General features: G+C 42.0%; 1 protein-coding gene across 2 annotated transcripts in view; it reads right to left on the bottom strand.

The window, feature by feature from the left end:
- CYTH1 (cytohesin 1) overlaps window positions 1–21557 on the bottom strand; it is an 84651-nt gene that overhangs the window by 11112 nt on the left and 51982 nt on the right. Inside the window, exons 2-9 of one of the 2 annotated variants that reach the window (XM_032210524.1) lie at window positions 12863–12945; window positions 10976–11040; window positions 9801–9867; window positions 9173–9291; window positions 8326–8406; window positions 7237–7349; window positions 5414–5562; window positions 4988–5099 (exon numbers count right to left, since the gene is read on the bottom strand). In XM_032210524.1, the coding sequence (XP_032066415.1) occupies window positions 4988–5099; window positions 5414–5562; window positions 7237–7349; window positions 8326–8406; window positions 9173–9291; window positions 9801–9867; window positions 10976–11040; window positions 12863–12945 (789 nt within the window). Of the gene's footprint in view, window positions 1–4986; window positions 5100–5413; window positions 5563–7236; window positions 7350–8325; window positions 8407–9172; window positions 9292–9800; window positions 9868–10975; window positions 11041–12862; window positions 12946–21557 lie in introns of both variants that reach the window. The other variant, XM_032210525.1, reaches the window with a different exon arrangement.

The raw sequence follows: 21557 nt of genomic DNA, 5'->3' as shown, positions 1-21557 counted from the left end.
CCTGCAATATCTATCCCAGAACAGGTCAAACAACATTTTGGGGTTGGAAGTCATACTTTATTTTTAATTATTATTATTTTCAGCCTGTCAGCACCATAGGGAAAAATTTCAGTAATACTAAGGGCGAGGTTGAAAAAAAGAGAGAAGCTGACAATTGTGAGTTCTCCCCACTCTTTTTTTTAATGGGGTTGGAGATATTTAAATTTGCCCTCTTTCAATTCTTTCCTTTTTTTTAAAGTATTATTTAAAAATTAGTATTACTGAAAATATTATGCAGATATATCCATATTCTCTGCTATCAAATTGTAACCCTGAATACTTCCAAAGGGATGTGGGCTTCCTAAAGCAAGAGAAGCAACCTATTCCACAGGAGGAAGAGGGTTTTTTCCCCAAGCCCTATCATGCCCTTCCTACCGTGTTTTCCCCAAAATAAGACAGGGTCTTATTTTATTTTGACCCCTGAAATAAGTACTTGGCCTTATTTTTGGGGAGGTCTTATTATTTTTGGGAGGTGGCAAACATGGTCACCTCATGGCTACTGCATTGTTGCAATATTTTTGGAAAGGGCTTGTTTTTGGGGAGGGCTTTTTTTAGCACATGTACTCAAAAGCCTGATTGGCCTTATTATCCAGGGAGGTCTTATTTTCAGGGAAAGAGGGTAGCTCCTGTCCCCCTGGAAGCTCAAACCCACACCCAGGCCTAGTTTTGACAACACGAAATACTTCAGGACTTTAGAACTTGCCATACTCTCACAGAAGACATCCAGCAAGATCAATGTGAATTTTAGAAAAGCAGGATGAAGAGGATAGCTACCCGAATCATGGTTTGGGAAAGTCACTGCTCCATCTTCTCTCTCCGTTTCGTGCCTAGCAGAACACAAGCACTTCCTCTCCCCACCTCTGCCCCCCACCATCCCACGTCTCCCCCACCCCACCCCAGTTCCCCAGGGACTGTGCAGCCAATTAGCAATGGTGGCAACAATAGCAATACGAGAAACATCAGCAGCAAGTAAAAATAAAAGAGAACAGAAAAAACAAGCAAGCACTGCAGCACGGCCTCGGCCCCAGCAAAGCTAGCAAGGAGATATGGGGGTACGTACCTCCTGAAGTTTGGGGGCAGGGAAAGGCAGAGCCAAAATCATGGAAACATACAAATGAGGGAAAAAGAAAATTAAAAAACAAAGGACTAAAATTTGCCCTTCGTGCACATTTCAATTGCAGTCAGCAGTGGGCACCGCCCAAGCTAAACATTTTTGAGCAAAAGGGACAAAGGAGGGAGGGAGAGCTCTCCTTAAAGGGAGTCAACATATCTCCTACTTTAATACAAAAAAAAAAAAAAAAAAAGGACCGATACATTTTTGGGGCTACCAGCATGCCAAGGCCATGAATGCAGCAGCCGCTGGGATGCTTGATAGAAAGGTTCACCTCTCTGGATTAATTCTTGCCATTGGCCATATCATGAATGTGTTTGCCACACAAACAGTTGACTGAGGAGTTAGTGATTTTAGTACCAAGGCAGTGGTGGGGGTGTTAAAATGGCCTGGAGCCAGGAGACCTCTAGGAGTGGGATGGGAAGGGCAGCATGCATCATCAAGGGCCAAAGGATTCAGCCAAAGAACAGCCATATGTGGAGAAAACCAGGGTTATATCCCACACAGTCAAGGCCAGTGGGCCTACCTGATCCACCTTTGTTCTCCTGTTACCTCCACCTCCTTCAACCCTCCCCTCTGGAACACAGCAAAGAGGCCTCGTGTCTCCCTCTGGATGAATAATGGAAACCCCCTCCCAATTTTCCTGTCTCTACAGGGCAAACCTCAGTCTCCCCTTCTTTGCTGTGCTCTTAGCCACATTTTCCTGAATTGCACAATGCTGCAGTTCTCTTTTTTTAAATGATGTCACTGAATAGACATAATCATGACAATTCTAAAAAGATTTGACCTACAATGATGGGGATTGCAGAATTGGGTGTCAGGTACAATGTTGGGGTTCTTGGCATTAATACGGTCACAATTTGAGACATATTTTTTAAAACAGTTGCCATAGAAGTTGAAATGCAAACAACAAAACATTCTGCCTTTGGAACTGAAGTAAATTTGTTTCCTGAAATGGAATATTAAATGTTGAAAATTGCATTTCACTTCTAAATCCTCATTTCTTTTGTTTCAATCAACCTCTCTTGACTAGATGGCAAGAATCTACCCTAAACCATGGTCACTTCTATATCTAAGGGGAAGCACAAAAACAACTAATAATAGACATTGTCTTATTCTGATAGTCAATATGACTATAATTTTATGGATTCATCAAATTTATATAGCCACCCATCTTGCAGAAAGAAGGTGACAAAGTTGTGCTGTCCCTCAGTTGCCTCTACTTGCTTAACCTCCTCAATGTGAAGAACCTCTTTAGAACTGGGTCAGCATGTAGCCAACCAAACAGCCTTAAATTTTTATTCTGAGCCATAACAAACTCTAGTTCTTCTGCATATGCAGCTTAATAGTTCTGCCCAAATACTGCAGCTATTCTTCAAAATGTCAAGCGAGCTAAACATGCCGTGTTTTCCCGAAATTACGACATGTCCTGATAATAAGACCATGCCGTATTTTTCCTGTGGGCAAAAATATACACCCTCCCCCAATAATAAGCCCCCTGGACAACCTCCCCTACAGCCAGGCAGAGCGCCACTCACCAACCTAGCGATATCCCGAAGGCACAAAGCCACAGGAGCTGGGGGGACAAAGGCGCTCACATTGCTTGACGCCTTTGGGATACTGCTAGGTTGGTGGGTGGCACTGTGCCCAGCTGGAGCGGGGGGTTGCCGGGCAGCTGCTCTCATGAGCAGCTGCCCGGCAATGCCCCGCTTCAGCCGGGAAGAGCGCCACTCACTGATCCCAAAGGCGCTAAGCCACGTGGCGCTCTGCCCGGCTAGAAAGAGAGGTTGCACGAGCACTTGTTCTGCCTCCAGCTTGTGTGCCTCCCTGCCTCACCATGCCCAATTCTCCCTGAAGGGCTGGGCCAGGGCGCCGCAACCACCCCACTGCCACCGCCGCCGCCATGCTCCGAGCATAACCAGCTTCCATACTCCGGAGATCCGCTGCCGAGTCTTCCGAGCGGCCACTCCCAGAAGAGTGCCACATGGCTTAGCGTCTTTGGGATATTACTGGGTTGGTGAGTGGTGCTCTGCCTGGCTGGAAAAGGGCGTTGCTGGCAGCTGCTCATGAGCGTGGTCACCTCATGGCGGGTTTGTTGCGCTGCTGCGACAGCGCAACACAGCCGTTTGCCCCCTGGGCCCAGCTCTTCGGACGCCCACTTGCAAGAGAGCAGCCACCTGGCAACCCCAAACCAATAAGCCCTCCCCCGATAATAAGACCCAAGCAAAATTTGGGGGGGTCAAAAGAAAATAAGACCCTGTCTTATTTTCGGGGAAACACGGTGCTTGCTCAGAAGGCACTTTAAATTCCTTTCGTGCAGCTACTCCAAGTCCAGTGAAATATTTTTCAATACATTTTTAGGAATTGTAAAACTGAAAATGGAAGAGATTTCTGGTGTTTGCTGTGCAATTGAAAGCTATCAGATTTTCAACTGTGCGACTATTTAAACCAGGGGTCCCCAGACTTGGGAACTTTAAGACTTGTGGACTTCAACTCCCAGAATTCTCCAGCCAGCTATGGAGAATTCTGGGAGTTGAAGTCCACAAGTCTTAAAGTTCCCAAGTTTGAAGACCTCTGATTTAAATGGAATGCTTATTATTCATTGAGCAGACATGATACAGATAGACTACAGCTCCATCATCCTTTGGCTATAGAGGCTAGTTAGTGGAGAAGAAATTTTGAATCTAACTCCTAAAGCACCATAGCTTTTCTATTCCCATCACATGTCTGGATCATTTGCTAACGAGCTAAGACAAACCTTATTGCAATTACTGTAATTACAAAATGTATTAATCTTATATTATGATTATATAGGAAAATGTAGTTATTATGTGCACTTGCAGTAGTACTCAATTATATTACTACTGTACAACTACCGGTATGTATTACTGACACACTTATCAGTCTACTCTCCAGGTTCCATAATAGTTTTTTGCATGCCTTGATTGAAAGAAACAGAAGAAGAGGGGCAGAAAAAGTGTGGACTTAGAATCAGATCTTATTTTGGACATCAAAGCTAGATGAGTGTATGTCTTCTCTCTGGCTCAAAGCAAAGTATGAAAAGTTACATATGTAGAATAATTTCATGAATTTAATTCAGTTCAGATTCAGCAATTACAAGTTTGACTATTTAGGAGAATTCCATTTTCAGATTTGATTTTCAGATTTCAGGTGATTTAATATTCCTACAAGAGAGTGGGGGGGGGACCTAGGCAACCACCTGTTCCTTAAAGAAGCCCGGAAGATTTTTCGAGCCAAATCCTGGCAATTAAAAAAAAAACCAGGTTTGAGTAAACGTGAAGAGGGAGCCAAGAGCTGCAGAAGGAGAGCTGGTGAATGCATCCTAGTTTGACCTGTCAGTGAGTGCAGAGCTGCTATGCGTGCAGTGATGCCAGAGACGAGTCTGAAAAATGAAAGTGAGAAGCTAGGGACCATATATAAGTCTTCAGCTTCTCTGTAGGTGGTTGTAGGTGCGCATTTTGGAACTAGATTCATCTGCCATTCCTGGGACTCAAGTAACCTGCCTTTTTTTTCTTCCTAAGTACATTATTTTGCCCAATTTTGGTAAGAATTGGTTGGCCAAGCCAACTTAAGAGAGCCATAGGAAGTTCCTGAGCACTGCAACCAAGGCCCTCCTCACTGGGTACGCTGTTCAAGAAAAGACAATGAGAAGCTTTCAGGTTGTATAGCTGGTCCTTTGTGCTGGACTGTGGCCACCGAGCCCCATGCAAAGAGACTCCTGCTGAGCTCCATGCTCCCTGCAGCCCATGCCACACCATCAGCAGCCCTGCTCCTTGTTGGTCAGGTCTTGCCTCGTGCAGACACACACACACTCACCAAGCTTCAGAAGCCAGCCTTCACGGTCCGGATTAAAGAAGGTATGCGTCAAGTCATTGCCATCATCCTCGGGGATTTTGAAGGGCTCATTTTTTATGCTCTCATAGAGATTCTGGTGTGAGGGAGGAGAAACATGTGGGGGATCACTTCCACGGAAAGGTTCTGTGCCACCTTTTCAATATTGCACTAGTGCAGTTTCTACTTCCCAAGAACCATGACTGCATTATGGAAGCTCAATATTTGAGCAGGAGATACTGGGAAGACCAAGGTAGGCTCAACCCTGACCTATTCCTGGGTCCTTGGTGAGCCTGCCAGGCAGATAGACAGACAGAAGGCCCTCTATTGCGGTGATTCACCACACCCACCGAGTTCTCCATTATGGCCTACACACAGCATTTCAGTCTGTTCTCTTCCCACAAAACTCACCCTGAGCAATTCCTCAGGTAGGTCCCCGCCATCATTGATGCCACGGTTCATAGCGATGAATCGCTCCACAGTGGGTTTATCCTTCACGTTGGGATTATGCAAACTGGTATTCAGCATGATTATGGCAAAAGAAAGCACATAACAGGTATCTGGGACAGAAAGAAAAAGGAACAGGGGATTCAAGCCCATTTGGGAACATAGTTCAGGTTACACAAGATCAAATCCAAATTAGAGCCTACAGATAGTTTTTTACTTATGGCCACAATTGGGGGCTAGAATTTCCATAGCTAAGCAAGTCAGTTGTTGAACGAGACAACACAATTTTAAAACCTTTCTTGTCATGATCAAGTGAATCACTGCATTACACAATTGTTAAACCAATCTAACTTCCCCCATTGGTTTTGCTTGTCAAGAACCAGCTGGGAAGATTGCAAATGACAATCATGTGACCCCAGGATACTGCAGCCCATTGCCAAGTGCCCTGGTTTTGATCACATAACCATGGGGATGCTGCAACGGTTGTAAATGGAACTGCTTGTAACTCACTTTATTCGGTGCTGTTGCAACTTCCAATGGGCATTAAAGAAATGGTTGTAAGTTGAGGACTACTTGAGAAGCCCAACTTGACCTTTAAAATATTTTGAAACTCTAAGCCAATTGGGGTCACTTTACCTAAAATACTGCCAGCTACCATATTTATTTATATCCCGCATTTAATATTTTTATAAGTAACTCAAGGTAAGGTAAAGGTAATGGTTCCCCTCGCATATATGTGCTAGTCGTTCCTGACTCTAGGGGGCGGTGCTCATCTCCGTTTCAAAGCCAAATAGCCAGCACTATCCAAAAACATCTCCATGGTCATGTGGCCAGCATGGCTAAACACTGAAGGAGCACAGAACGCTATTACCTTCTTCCCAAAGGTGGTCTCTATTTTTCTACTTGCATTTTTACATGCTTTCGAACTGTTAGGTTGGCAGAAGGTGGGACGAGTAATGGGAGCTTACTTGACACACACACCCTGCACATGCGTGCACAACCCCCCCCCCCCGGGCTACGGAGGCTTTCCTGAAGTACGGGGAGGGTGAAAAAGGGGCCCAACAAGCCTGTTGGCTCTGTTTTTCGCCCTCCCCAGGCTCTGGAGGCTTTCCTGAAGCATGGGGAGGGTGAAAACTGCCTCTCCCAGCCTTCCAGAAGGCTGAAAATCAGCTACCTGGCACTGTCAGCCTCTGCTTTGCTGTTGCTTCAGCTGCCATGAAACGGGGAGGGGGGGAATGGTATTTGGGAGGGGTTACTCATTGTGCTGGAGGAAGGTTCTGGAGTTCACCAGTTGATCGGACTGCACATGCGTGGGAGTTTCCCGCCAGGACTAACGGCACCGACATTCCATCTTCATGATGCCTTTTGAAGTTATCTCGCACCTGACACTTGGGAGAATTATGATTGGACTGTAACTGTGATGCCAAGGGGTGGGGAATGGGGTATTCTATATATCAATCGCTTTCACGCCTAAATATTCAGATTTCGCTTCGCTATGCCTTTAATCATTTTTAATTAGTAAAAGTACACTTGATTTCCACACATGGAGTCTCATGGTCTTTCTTTCCTAATTATTTAATGGAGAGGTGCTAACAGGCACGCATATGCGTGCTGGAGGTGACGGCTTGCATTCCAGCAGATATGGCTCTGCCTGCCTCCTGTGGCACGCATGCCATAGGTTCACCATCACGGCCCTCTACCATTGTAGACAAATGGCTATCCAATATCATCTTAAAAACCTCCAATGTTGGAACAGCCATAACCTCTGGAGATGGTTGTCCACTTACCTGTTGACTGGAATACACCAGGGTTGCATTGACAGTACCGCTGTGCAAATGCTTCCATCATCCGGTCAATTTTTTGTGCTTCACCTGGCAACCGAAAGCTCCAAAGGAATTGCCTGTGAGGACAATGAAAATTAAGCCCAAGTCCATTTGTGTGCTGTACAGTTGTGAGGAAAGATACCACAACTAACATTCCGTGCATCTTTTCCCTGGCAAAGTGTTGGAAATACAACTTTTAAAATTTCTTGCCTACATAAGCAACCAGCTGGGAATTTCTACAAACCCAGCATATCTGATTGAGGCTAGTGAAAAATAAGGCTGGTTCAAAGGCAGGAATGCTTCAGAATTGTCAACAAAGCATTGGCATACTTCTGGTAAGATCAGAAAAACCTGTTTTGAGGCTGAAATAGGATTCAAACTTTTTCCACACCTTTACCCACGGGCCACATCAGGAACAGAGCAGATCTGGACTTTCAAGTGCTACCAGACCCTCAGTAACTCCCACAGCCCCAGCCAACATGCTGTATAATCATGGATGCTGATTTTGTGTGTATGTGTGCCTTTGAGTCAGTTTTTCAGTCAGTGTGATGCGGTTTGCCATTCCCTCAATTTTAGGATTAGGAGTCCATTAGTGAAGGGTCCAAGTCAGCAACTTTATTGTGTTCTACCTATAATACAAGAATCTCTCCAGACTACTTACCTTCTTCTTGGGAATAACCAGATAAGGTTCCATGAAACCTAGGGTGTAGAGTCAGGCTTATACCTCTTGTGGCTATGCAAGCACCCAAGGCTAGTTCCCCACCTGACTCCTCCTTCCTGCCTGGCTGGGAATTTCCCAACATTGAAAGGTTGACAGGCTCCAAATCACATAGTTGGCCTTGTGCCTAAGGTAGATCTAGAACTCATGGTCTCCCAACCTCTAGTCTGGTGCCTCTAACCACTACACCAAACTGGCTCTCTACAGTCATAGAAAATGCTAGTTAATCTAGTTAATCCAAAACCATGGGAAAGAAAACACGATCTACAGCTACACCTATAGATACACACACATGCATATGTCTAATATTATCATCTCTTCCTCTTGTCACTCACCGCAGTGCCTGTACAAGGTTGAGATCTGTAAACTCGTGCAGCTCCACAAAAGAATGTAATACTTGGATGTTGAAATCATCTCTGAGGGAAGGAAACAAAATACATTGAAATTCTGGACTGAGCAATTTATTGTTATCGATTACATCATATACAGGTGACAATGCTTAACTATAGTTAAGGTCTGTGTTTGCACCTCCTTCTTAAGAATTATATGATGGATCCATATAGCTTAGAGCAGGGATGTCCAAACTTGGGAACTTTAAGACTTGTGGACTTCAACTCCCAAAATTCCCTGGCTTAGCGTTACTACTCTGAGGGTCCCTGAATCAGAAGGATCTTCCTATTTCCTCCTTTCTGAGTACATATACACAGGTAGTCCTCAACTTGCAACTACAACTGAGCCCAACATTTCTGTTGCTGAGTCATTAAGTAAGTTTTGACCTATTTTATGAACTTTGCCACAGTTGTTAAGTGAATCACTTCAGTTGTTTAGTTAGTAACATGGTTGTGAAGTCAATCTGGCTTTCCCATTGACTTTCTTTTTCAGACAGTCGCAAAAGAGGAACACGTGGCCCCGGGATCCTGCAACTGCATCATTTTGAGCCAGTTGCTAGGTGTCTGAAATTTGATCACATGACCACGGAGATGAGGCAATGGTTGTTAAGTGTGAAAAACACTCATAATTTTTTCCTAGTGTTGTTGCAACTTCAAACAGTCACTAAAAATGGTTGCAACTCAAGGACTATCCGTACTCTACTGCTGACTTTGGTCCTTTCTCTAACATTAAGAAGAACAGTGTGTGAACATTAACATACATTCTGTCCTCTAAGGGGGCTTGGTTAATTACCTTTCACCCAGGTAGTCACCAATGGCAGTCTTGTTGAGTCCTTCCCCCTTGTAGAGGAACTGGGCAATGTCCTCGCATGTATTTTTCAAAAGGTCATTCGCTATGAGGAACTGAATCCCCTGCAAGACGGGGAAGAAAAAAAAAAAGCCTCTCAAACATTTGTTGCACGAGAACATAGAAATAAGAACTTGTAACATCTGCCATGCTATTCCACATGAAATTCAAATTATCCTAATTGATTACATCTATTTCAAGCACAAGGGAGTGCAGGGAGTTGGAGAGGAGGCTGCAATCAATATAATAATAACTTGCTTACACTCACTTAATGAATTCTGCAGCTGAAGTTAGTTTGAAATTATTTCCTGACTCACCACATATGATTTAGCCCAAATGCCACACTTCCGCCACGATCAAGAAAAGACCTACCTAACTGAAACCCCAGATGTGTTGGGGTTGTGTTAAGCCAGGGCTGGCAAACTCACGGCCCGCCAGACGGAAGCGCCACACACTGGCCACGGCCAAACCCGGTTTAGTGAAGGGGGGGAAAGTGCCGATATGTCACGTGACGATGAAGCGAGTTTGACATCCCTGTGTTAAGCTGTGTTAAAATGAGTTCTGCAGCATTTACCTTCTTAGGATCCATGTTAAATTTCTTCCTCCCCATTGCCACCTGCTTGTTTCTCTGCATGTTTTTCCTAGGTAACACAAAAAGATTGCTCAGTCTCCTTTGCTACAAAACAGTCTGTGGACACCACTTCTGTAATAATCTCTATTTGCAATACAGTTAATCTTTTCCTTCATCTTGCATTCTTTTTTTAAAAAAATTTAAATTTTATTCTCATATATAGTTACAGGTATACATTCACATAGTTATTTATCTTTATCACTTTTACATATTTGTTTTTCCATATACAAAATTAAAATATACAATCTGGGTTGCTTTTCTTACCATCCTATACACCTACTTTGTATTATCACCATCCTATTTTTCCTTTTCTTTTTCACCCTCCCTCCCTTCTCTACTTCCTTCCTTCCTCCTCTCCGTTCCTTTTCCTACTTCACTTACCTCTCCCCTACTCCTCTCTTCTTCTTTCCCCTCCTACCCTCTCTCCTCTTTCTATCCCTTCCCTCCTTCCTCTCCTTTCTTTTCTTCTTTCTCTCCCCTTTCCTCTCTTCTCCTCTCCTACTCTTTTCCATCTTGCATGCTAACTGAAACCTTAACAAACACGTTATCATGTCCCTGAAAGACCTTAAAACCCAACCTAAAATCTTTAAACACAAGCAAACTCCTAATTTCTATAACAAGATGAACATTCACTCTCAAACATATCTAGGTAACAAGATTCATTTCTCAGAAAATTGAAGTCAGCAAAACTCTCAGTAATATGTCACTGAATATTTTCATGAGACAAGCTCCAAAAAATGTTGATTTTTTTAAAAAAACCAAACACTAATGTGCTGCATATATAGAATGGCATGTTTGTTATTTGGATTAAAAATCTGACACTGAATTCCTAGAAAATGGAATGTAGGAAATTCAGTAGGCAAGGCATTTTTGGTTTTATTTATGAAGGATTTATTGTATTGTTCTAATTGATTGCTATTAGTCACCCAAGTTCTTATGTAAGATAGGGCAGCATTTAAAATTTCTAACAATAATCCTAAATACCCACAAACATCAGGATTTATTTTCAACAGAGTAAAGATTTTTGAAGAGCGATTACTGCTTTCCTTCCAATATTCATTCCAAAAATAGTGAAATGCCACCAAATTTCACCTTCCCACTTCTCCATCAGGACTCACCTCTCTTCTGTGGAGCCCAGATTCTCAATTTCATTTGTGACCTCTGCTATCTCATCTTTCAGACGCTGTACAGAAGAAACAAGGGGGGAAGTCATGGAATAAGTAATGAAGTGACGCTTTTGATTAACTTGAAGCAGGGAGGAAGTTACGTATATTTTTAACCTCAGAATGGAGAACAACCTTTATTATGCCAGCCTTGGCTTAACTCTTTCTTTTAATACCAGCTTCAACTTTTTCAAATTTCTAATTCAGATCTAGCAATGTTCAGCGGAGGGGCAGGGGGAAGAGAAAAAAAGGTTATACTTGCAGAATATAGAAAAGAATAACCAAATTCATGCTACCGCTAAAAGTCAAGAGTATAGTAAGTTGAAATTTAGAAGCACCCAATATCCCAGTTACAACTACAGAACTAGCACTCTGACCCTTGTGGCTCCTTTAAAACTGATAGCAAAAACTGATAGTGCTTTTACAGCCCTCGCTAAGCGATTTTACAGAGTCAGCATATTGTCCACACCAATCTGGGTCTTCATTTTACCCACCTCGGAAGGATGGGAGGCTGAGTCAACCTTCTATCAAGGGATGGGGGACAATGAACCAAGGGGCATTGTTCCTTCATTGCCCATCTTCTGCAGTCAAAGCTTAGGCCAAAGTAGCCAAAATGAAGCAACTGACTCTGTCTTGGCTCTGAGACCAACTAAACCACCAGCATCCTGGCCTCTCAGCGGAAGGAAGAAGAGGAATCCCCGGGGCTAACACAATTATTGGGCTAATCCCATTAGCAAGTGTCCGGCACATGGCAGTGATTAGCCCGCTGCTGCTGTTTTATTTATTGCTGATGGGCTTGATGAGTATCCGTGCCAAGCAAAGCTCCAAGGAGCAAGTTGCTACAGGGAACAGGGGGCCCCCTGCCAGAGCCAAAAGCAGATCTATCTGGCTAGTAAATAATGCAATGAATGGCAGGGGATGCAATAAAGCCATCTTGAAAATGTACAAATTATTGAGGGGAGAAATGCAAATTTTAAAAAATGGCCCTATTTTGGTCTGATAGGGAAGACAAGAGAAAGATGAAGCACAGGGGGACAGGAGTGAAGGGAGATAATAAAATCAGATAACTCAACATCCTCCTCACTTGTTTGACAGATCTCACAGGCCAGAATGGAGACTGAACTTGGTGTGTGTTGAAGGGGGGAATAACATGGGAGCTGTGCTGCTCAATTGGTTCTCCTGGTCATTTCGCACCTCCCTCTCTTTAAGTGATCAAAGTCATGGCTGTCCACTCATCTGCAGTATTACAGCTCAAGACCCTCACTGTACAAACTCTCAGGACCACCCAGAGAGAAAATCCTTTGGGAAATTGAAATGTTTAATTTTTTTTTAAAAAAAGAAAACTTACCCAAAGATAGAACCCCTGGCTCTCTAATCTACAATGTCTGAGGCAAGAGTTACTCAGGGGCAAGGTAAAGAAAAAGGCTTGGGAGAGGAAACCTGCACACCTTTACATTTAGCTTAACTTAGCACTGCGTAACAACATAGCAAACAATTAAGTCCCAAAGGGAAAAGGGATGAAAAGCCAGAAAAAAAGTGCCAGGGATTCAGAGCGAGAGAGCTCTGTATCCTAAAACAGGGATTAGCACATCTTGGAAGAGGAATATAAACATGTAAAAAAATGTCAAAAATGGGGCATACCAAAACCTATTAATTTGACAATGCTTCATCTCTTCTGCAAAAAGCTGTTTATTTGCGGCCAAACTATTGCCACTCTCCATATTATTTTAACTGTCAGCAACTCTTAAAAATGTCAGGCAGATGCTCCAGAGACACGGCCTTTAACTCGAGCTGTGGCCTGCCTGAATTGAACTTCTACTCCCCTGCCCTTTCCTCACACACCTGTATGTCTGCCAGCAGTTCCTGTTTCCGCCGACGGATGTTCTCCAATTCTTGACACTCCTCAGGGGTCAGGTCGCTTGGCACTGCAAGGTGAAACAAAGAGTTATGCTCTAGGTTTGGGGTTGGTTTGGATAGTCTTATAGGTACCCTCTATAACAGTAAAAAGTGAGGTAAAGACTTCTATGAATTCAGCGGTTGTTTGTGTATCAAAGGGATGTAGAAAAGAAAGGACTGAAAGCACAAAGACTATCAAGAATGCATAAGTGAAGCATGGAGATTGCTCCATGTTTTTTTCCTCACTAGACTAGACCAAGGGCAGGTGTGTTGCATGTGTGTGGTGTATACACACACTATCACAGAAATGTTCTCCCATGGCCAAGGTGACTAAATTCTGGGTTAAACATTGGCACCCACAAAACTTCTCATCTGAAAGGCATACACTTAACATTCACTCAGGTTCAGTGAGCACAAATATTCAGTGAGAGAGCACAAATATTATAGTTAGTTTGTTCTCTTAATATAGATTTTCTAACATCCCAGGATTGTTGATAGCCTCCCAAAGCCGTAGGTTCCAGAGAGGCCATCCAAAGCATACCACCCAAGGGAAAAAGATTCCTAAATACTGTGCATGGAGTTTTCTTACATGGATATTTAATTAATGTAATTTAAAATAAAAAGAATGTACATTTAATTTTTATTCTAGCCCCATTCCTTGGTTGAGTGGGACCACTTGGAAGCCTAAAGTTAGCTCTCTGTCCACAAAGACTGTCCATTCTTGATCAATGTAATGACCCAATCTGTTATTTGAGAAATGACAAGTCCCTGACACGGCAGCTTCTATCACCAGATTATTCTCTAAAACTCTGTAGTATACTGTATATGCCTTCTTGCACACATTCTAGCCATTTTACTTATCTTTCAGCCTTGAGCTTATAAGTTTCCCAGACACATCTGGCTGGCCCCACTAAACGCGAAAATACTGGACTAGAGAGACTCTTTATCTGATCAAGCAAAAATAATATTTTTGGAAAATGAGAAGTGGATCCTGGACTTACAACCACAAAATGCCAAAAATATTTATTGTAAAACTAATTTCTTTCTGCTCAACATGCTTTCTTATAGTATTACCTTCTGGGCATAATCTGTTTTTAACAATAAAATAAAGATTCTTAAGACTTAGCACTACAGCATATATTAGCACTTTGGAAGAAATATTTTAATGTTTCTTTTGGAACAATCTTAATGGTGATTTGATATGCAAGGAAAATGTTCTTTGGTTGTACCAGCAAGCAGAATCAAGCTCTCTTAGGCTATGACTTCTTCTTGCAAACATAAAATGGCAATATCAGATTGTGCATATTAGGTTAGAGAACTCTGTATTAGATCGCAAGTTCTAAGGGCAAACCTTGAACACAGAACAAATGCTACAAATCTGGGATTTGTAATTCCTGGGACAAGAATTAGAAGGCATTACTATTATTATAAAACCATGTAACATTCACTGAAAATGTGGAAGTCTCAAGATACATCCAACATTCCTAGGAAAATGACCTGCTCAAGATTCCAAATGAGTGCGCATTTTTCCTATAATGCTGTGCAGAATGGATATTTTCACCATTTCACAAAATGGATGAAGTCCTTGCATGACATTTCTGCCTTTAAGACAAGGCGGTGGCAAAAAAGTAAGTGCTCCCTGAGCTACATCTATTCTTTTTTACAAAGTGCATGAGCTTTTTCTCAGTTCTCTTTTATAAAGCATGTCAGCCTAACATTAGCTTCTGCATCACTCTCTCCTTTCACAAATCTAGATTTATACCAGCAGGTTTAGAAAGCTAATCCCAGGAAGGATGGCCAATGGCTCTGTTTAATATAAATCAGGATGTTGGCAATGGGTTGGTATTGCAAATGAGCCAAGTCTGCTCCAACTATAAATCATAGATAATATCCGATCCTATTATTCAGAAAAATCCTAAACAGCTTCAACTTTTCAGAGTGAATTAGGATGTGCAGGTGTGCATCAGGTGGTGGTGGACGGCAATCATATGCACACAGCTGTGTCCTATCTTCAGAAACAGCTTGACGAATCTCACTGCAATCTTTTGATAGTTAATCTGATTGACCCTAGAAGCAATACTAGGGTTATGCACAAGGGCTCTGTGTAGAAAAGCTTTGCATCTACTGGTTTTATGCCCACAGCAAGGACATGTGAAAGAGATTATTTATCTTTCCTAGATGCACGAGTCCAGCAAATAAAGGAGGCATGTGCCTCGGGATTCCTAGGAAAAATCAGAACTTTGTTGAGTATTCCATCTATCAAATATAACCCATGGAAGAGGCAGAACGTGATAGCTGAAAGAGCCAGTTCATTCCAGAACTCTGACCTACATCTGTACAGTGGCACACACAGACTTTAGCATATGCAGCCACCATCATAAGACAGCCTGCAAATGCCACTAGAGGAGTTCAAGCACATTCTCTTCATTACAGATGCAAGATGCCTTGACTGAGGATTTTTGCTGATTAAGTTGGCTTGAAATAAGAGTCAAGATGGAACTCCTGTTAGGATATCAGATGTGGAAGACCAACAGTGCGTATAGCCAATCAGCAAATATGTTGTTGGTTTATCGGTGTACCTAGCAAAATGCTCATAGTATTTGGGGGGGGGGGGAGTATAGAAAGCAATGGGTACCGTGTCCTAATGGGACTACAGATTTCCAATTAGGAGTGGGAAGTCAAATCTATCTAGTTAAAGCCAATTCAGAGAGCAGAGTTCCTGACACAACAAGGCTTCATTGTGTGACTGCTGGAACAGAGAAGCCAAACAAGGAAAGCGCCTCTTTCTTTGCTTTGTAGTTGGACACGAGGATAGCAGCCTAAAGCCAAGCTTCCTGCAGCCCCAGAATACAAAGGAGGATGGTCTTAAAGAGGCAGCATCTTCTCTTTCCATCATAAGGGTTAGAGGCAGAGCCATGATGTTTTGCTTAAGTAATTCATGTAGTTCAGATACTACTATAAGACGGACAGCATTCATTTTCAAAAGCGATGGAGCATTTTATAAAATTAAATAAGAAATTATGTGAAGTCCTCCTCTTCCCTATAACTTTGATCTCATTCCTAGTAGTTACATCAGTCTTCTTTACAATAACGTTTCTCAACCTGTTTGTAAACCCTCAGAAGAAAGGCAATAGGTTTTCCAAGAACGTGGAAAACATTTTTTTTCTTTTTGTGAAAATAATAATAATATTTATTTTTTCTGAGGAGGGTGAAAACAGATTCTTTCTTAAATTATCAGTGTTTCCCACTGAACAGCTAAAGAGAGGCAATTATCTAAGTCAACAGAGAGGGAAAAGGGCAAAGCCTGCTCTGAAGTTAATAACTGGTTTGCACCACATACAGACGAACACAGAAACATGATGTTGTGCCCTGTAAAAGTAAAGCCAGATGTTTCCATAGTCCTCTTATTAAAGAACATAACGGATAATTGCGCACACATCTGGTTTGTAGTAGATAAACGCAGCTGTCTCCTACAGGTCAAATGGGCAATTCTAGACCAATAAGATTACAACCCCAATAACTCAAAACAGGTTCCTTAAAAAGACAAGGTAGAACTTTAAGGAGATGGTATAATCTTGGAGGAGACCTTAGAGCAGAAATGTAAAACTCAAGGCCTGTGGGCCGGGGTGCTTAGATCTGGCCCACAGGGCTACCCTAGAAACAGCGAAGGACCGGCCCGCCATGCCTCTGCCAGCAAAAGTGCATTCCCAATCTTCATTTTCGGCTGGGACAGTGTCCTGCAACCCTCTGCCAGCGAAAACAGAGATTGTGGCCCTCCCAAGCTGGCCACACCCACCCTGGCCACGCCCCCCATGATGCGACTCTCAATGAAATTGAGTTTTACACCCCTGACTTAGAGTTTATCTTATCCATTCTGCTACCCAATGCAACAATCTTCTACTAGATGATCCCTGAAAGATCACTATCTGGCATCTGTTTAATTGCCGCCAGCAAAGACAGGATCCACTGTGTCAGGTGGTAGTCAATACAGCACCATTGTTGAATAGTTCTTCATTTTCCTGATTCTAACCAAAATCTATAGTATTTCTTATAATTCCCACCTCAAAATATTTTTGGAGCAAGAGAGCAATGTGATTTCCCTGCACTATTCTACACTAACATCTAAACTTACATGTATGCACACAGCTCTACGAGTCTAGAAACAGTGAACGTCTCAAATTCTGTATAGATCAGCAAAGTATGTACATAAACTTTCCAATCAGTTGAGGTTCAGGGAGTGGATTATAGTATTTCTCAAGAACTAAGACTGGTTTTTCTAAAATTCTTCAGCAGCACAAAACTCTCAGCATCTCATTTTCTCTTCTCGTTCAATACAACTCTTAATAAAGTAATCTCATGCATTTTTTAAAAACTATACATTTTCCCCTCTTCCAAACAAGTTGCTTACGTGAGGGACCAAACTTATCACCCAATATTGCCTTGGACTGTAATAAAGGCATCTTTCTACAGGTTAAATGCATCTGTGCCTAGTTCAAATGAAAGCATCCTATGGGTACTCTTTCCTGCTTTAATTTGTGCCAATAGTAAACCATTTTTTTATATAGAAGTGCAGTCTGGGTCTGCAAGAATGGAGCAATCAAGTTCCCATAGATGGCAACAGCTATACTGAATGCCCAATCTCAGTTTGTGCTGTATACTGAATCACGTGGGTGGTTGTATGAAACGCTCCATTTTATCTGCCAATTACCTCCCTACGACCTATAAGATCTCATAGGTTAGGCCTCCTCCGCATTCCATCGGCCAGCCAATGTCGGCTGGCAACCACAAGGAGGAGGGCCTTCTCAGCAGCGGCCCCGACCCTTTGGAACGAGCTCCCCGTAGAGATTCGTACCCTCTCCACCGTCCAGGCCTTCCGCACAGCCTTGAAGAACTGGCTCACCCGTCAGGCCTGGGGATAAGGACCATTACCCCGCCCGAATGTTGTATGCATGTTGCTTATTATTTTATTATGTGTTGTCGTCTTAGTGCTGTATTCCCCCCCTCCCTGGTTTTCTGTGAGCCGCCCTGAGTCCCCTCAGGGAAAAGGGCGGCCTACAAATAAAATCAATTCAATTCAATGTTTGAAATAGTTCCAATATAATCTAAAACGTATCGGGAGAAATGTGTGTGTCTGAGGAGTGTTATCATTTTAGACTTATGGCAGCAACATTATGCTGAAAACAGAGGATAAATTCAAAATGGTCCAAATTTCCAATATCTTGCCTACCTTTAGTTGGTTCCAACTTTTGATCCAAAAAATGAGATTTCCTTTGCTCTTGGTGATATAATGCCCATCATCCCAGAAGTTTAAACTGTTAACAAGCAGCAAGTAAAACTGCCATAGACTGTTAACTATTGCTTCTTTAGAAAATCTTACACCCAAGTTTCTATCTGTCTACCTGTCAGAGTAGCAATCACAACCCTTAACTCAGGTATCTACCCCTTTAATTCAAAACTGGTACAATTTGTCCAGAGCACATCCTAGACACAAACTGTATCATTGGGAACACTAAGGCTCATCTAGGTATGGACACTCTACTTGCATCAGGGAAAATCCAGCTCCTGAATGCATTTAACAGAAAGATGAACATCTGAGACCAGAAGACAAGAGAGATCTCCATAAATAAGCTTACAAAATCCTTAGAACTACAGCCACACTTACCCTGCTGGCCTCTACACTAAATCCTTCAAAGGAGCTATTTCTTCCATCCCAAACACTAAGGAAAACATTAGCATAATACCCTCTACGCCAAAAAAAATAAGCTATTGGGAAACTAGAGTTACAGACAGTAGGCAGATGTGGAAAGCAAAGCAGGACAAGAAAGATATGTCACACCAAGCATGCCTATGACAGAAAGAACAAGCACACGGGACTTCCATGCATAAGTCACAGACCCCGCACACTAATTGTGACAGATGGGCCAGCACACAGAAAGGGGGCCGATCAATAGCAGCTTTTCCTAAAGCAGAGAAAATTTCCCATTTGCACACACATGCACACCCTTACCCCAATCAGCTGCCTTGCTTTTTTCTGCCTGCTATGGATGGAAGTCCTGTGACGCAGCATCAGTGCACTAGTGGTCCATCTGCTGGGGAAGCCCCCCCATCTGCTGGGGGAGGCAAAGGTGTTGTTCCTCGTTGGGCCCTCATTCTACTCCACTGTGCTTCCTGGGTCAGCCTTCTAGAGAGAGACTGATGGCTTTGGGACCACCCACCTGCCGCTGCACAGAGCCCAGGCATTAACTCCTGCCTGCCTGAACCGCAGCTAGGACTGTACAAAATGTAGTGGAGCTCTTGGTAAGACAACCTTCTTGCTCTTTCAGAAGCAGCCCCAGCCCTATCCAAGGCTTAAATCAGGGATACAAGCCACTTCTACCAAAACGGCTTCTCTTCTCTGCTGTTTGCTAGTTCAACACCAGTAAAATCTTTCCAGAATGCAGAGAAAGCTGAGCTCCATTATTTAATGGTAACCTACTCAGTAAACACTACTGCATCTAGTTAGATCTGTTTAAGGCACACACAGCAGAATTCTGTTTTTACCCAAATGGATTGGCAACATTTCCACATTGCTGCAAAGCCATGCATGAACTTTTGTTCTTCTGGCTAAGCAAAGCCACAGTTGTGATTGTTCTTTTTATTCAAAACTCACATCAGTTTGGCAAATGTTGATTTCCCCCCCCCCCTATTTTCTGAATGGTCATGGAGATGCCCTAGCTGACTGAAGTATCCTTTCCCCTCCTTTACCTTTGTCTTCAGGCGGTATGCCCTCGTCCAACATAAAGATTTTCTTCTTCTGTATACTGTCTCTTCTGCAACAGACTTTTAAAAAGATTTTGGAAAGCTTCCTCTTTTCCTTTCTTTGCTTTTAATTGGCTTATAGGGAATCACACTGAAGTGATTATTATTTGCTGTTGGTATTTGGTATAAATGTTGGTAGTTAAAAAGAGAAGTTATTTATGTGGCCATCGTCCCTTGCATCAAAGAAAGTCATTTGTCCACCACAGGATTGTCCTGATTAAGTCCTACATGCTCAGTGATACTACTTATCCTATGAATCTATCTACTTCTTGGGAAAACTTCATGGACAAGAGTCAAAAGGAATATTTGTGGCATATTGGCTGGGGAGAAATAGAGGAAATAGAGGGAAGATCCTTATATTTAGCAAAAGTAGGATTAAAATAAGCAGCATTCCAATTTAATAGCTTCTAAATGCTTTTTGAACAAGGCAATTTTAATTTTATTAAATTTATTAAATTAAATTTCATTTGATTTTAATCAAATTTACATTTAAATCCTATTTATTTATACCATTGGCCTGTTAATGAGCTATTAAAATGCAATATTGTATAACATTTCTGTGTCTGGTTGTTCCATGCCTTCTGTCAATATACTTACTGACTTCTTTGCATGAGGAAAGTAAAAGTCTGAAATCCTGTTCAGTGCTGAAAAAGATTTAACGAAACTGCTTTGTTTGGAAGTAGATTCCAACAGAGATGATTTTTTAAAATACTTATTCAGGAAATGTAGTTTAAACCTCATCAAAATTAATTTGAAAACGGGGACTTGATAACATTGTAGTGCCAACGAATCAGGTGTAAAGAATTTCACACTCCTAAAAGATTCTTATTTTAGGTTGCATGTTTATTATGTGATTATTTGTTCTTGTTTTTAGCTTCAGTATTCTTAAGCTTTATGAATTAAAGAGAAACTTGTATCTTCCTCACATTATTTTCATTATGGGAAAATATCATTAGAAATAAGTATCCAAGTCTTATTTTTACTTTGGGTTTGTACTTCCTTAACAATTTTGAGATATACTCTCTACACCAACCTTTCTAAATAAACTTTGTAAATTTCAAACCTTCTTTATGTATGAGTTTTATATATCTTATTATTTGTCCTTGTTTGATACCCAGATCTAAAGGTCCATAATATTCACTCTAATACAACAAACCTATACATGATTATTTAGAGGTAACACCCATTTTATAGGGGGTTACTGTGAGATACAGAGGATGGAAATCTAAAAACAATTCAATGAAATTGTTGAAAATGATTTCTCCTTTCTTAAGTAATCTTCATATGCTGGACATTCAGGAGTTGCTGTCTTCCATTTTGTATGTCATTAGATATGTTAGATATACATAGATGGCCTGTTCCTGCTTGAGATCTGATTTTTGTTCTAATCCTAACTGCAGATTCAGGTTCAATACTTCCATACATTTTTAATGTTTTACTTCTACCCAAGCCACACACAAGTACAGCTTAACCTAGGGATTTAAAATAAAAGAACTACCACCATCATCTCTTCATAATTTGTGTTTTACAACACGTCTAATAAATCAGGAAACTCCTTGCTTCATTTGCTCAGCGTGAAAGATGACAACACATGCTTAGATGGCATTCATTCTTAATTCAGTGCTTCCTTAATACATCTTGGCTAATACAGCCCAGCTGCATCTTCAAAAGCCAGATTCCTTGTCAGGATTAATTTTGTCATGGTGGCTACCCACAAGGCAGAAGACAGCAGTAGTTGCCACAAGCCAACAACAGGAATCAACTATCAATTTGAATGATCAGTGAACTTGGTGACATCCTGCATCTTGGCTGCCACACAGAGCCTTCCTACAACATGATAAAT

Source organism: Thamnophis elegans, chromosome 2, assembly GCF_009769535.1.
Source record: "Thamnophis elegans isolate rThaEle1 chromosome 2, rThaEle1.pri, whole genome shotgun sequence".
In the NCBI taxonomy this organism is placed as follows: Eukaryota; Metazoa; Chordata; class Lepidosauria; order Squamata; family Colubridae; genus Thamnophis; species Thamnophis elegans.
This window is presented reverse-complemented; position numbering and strand designations above follow the sequence as displayed.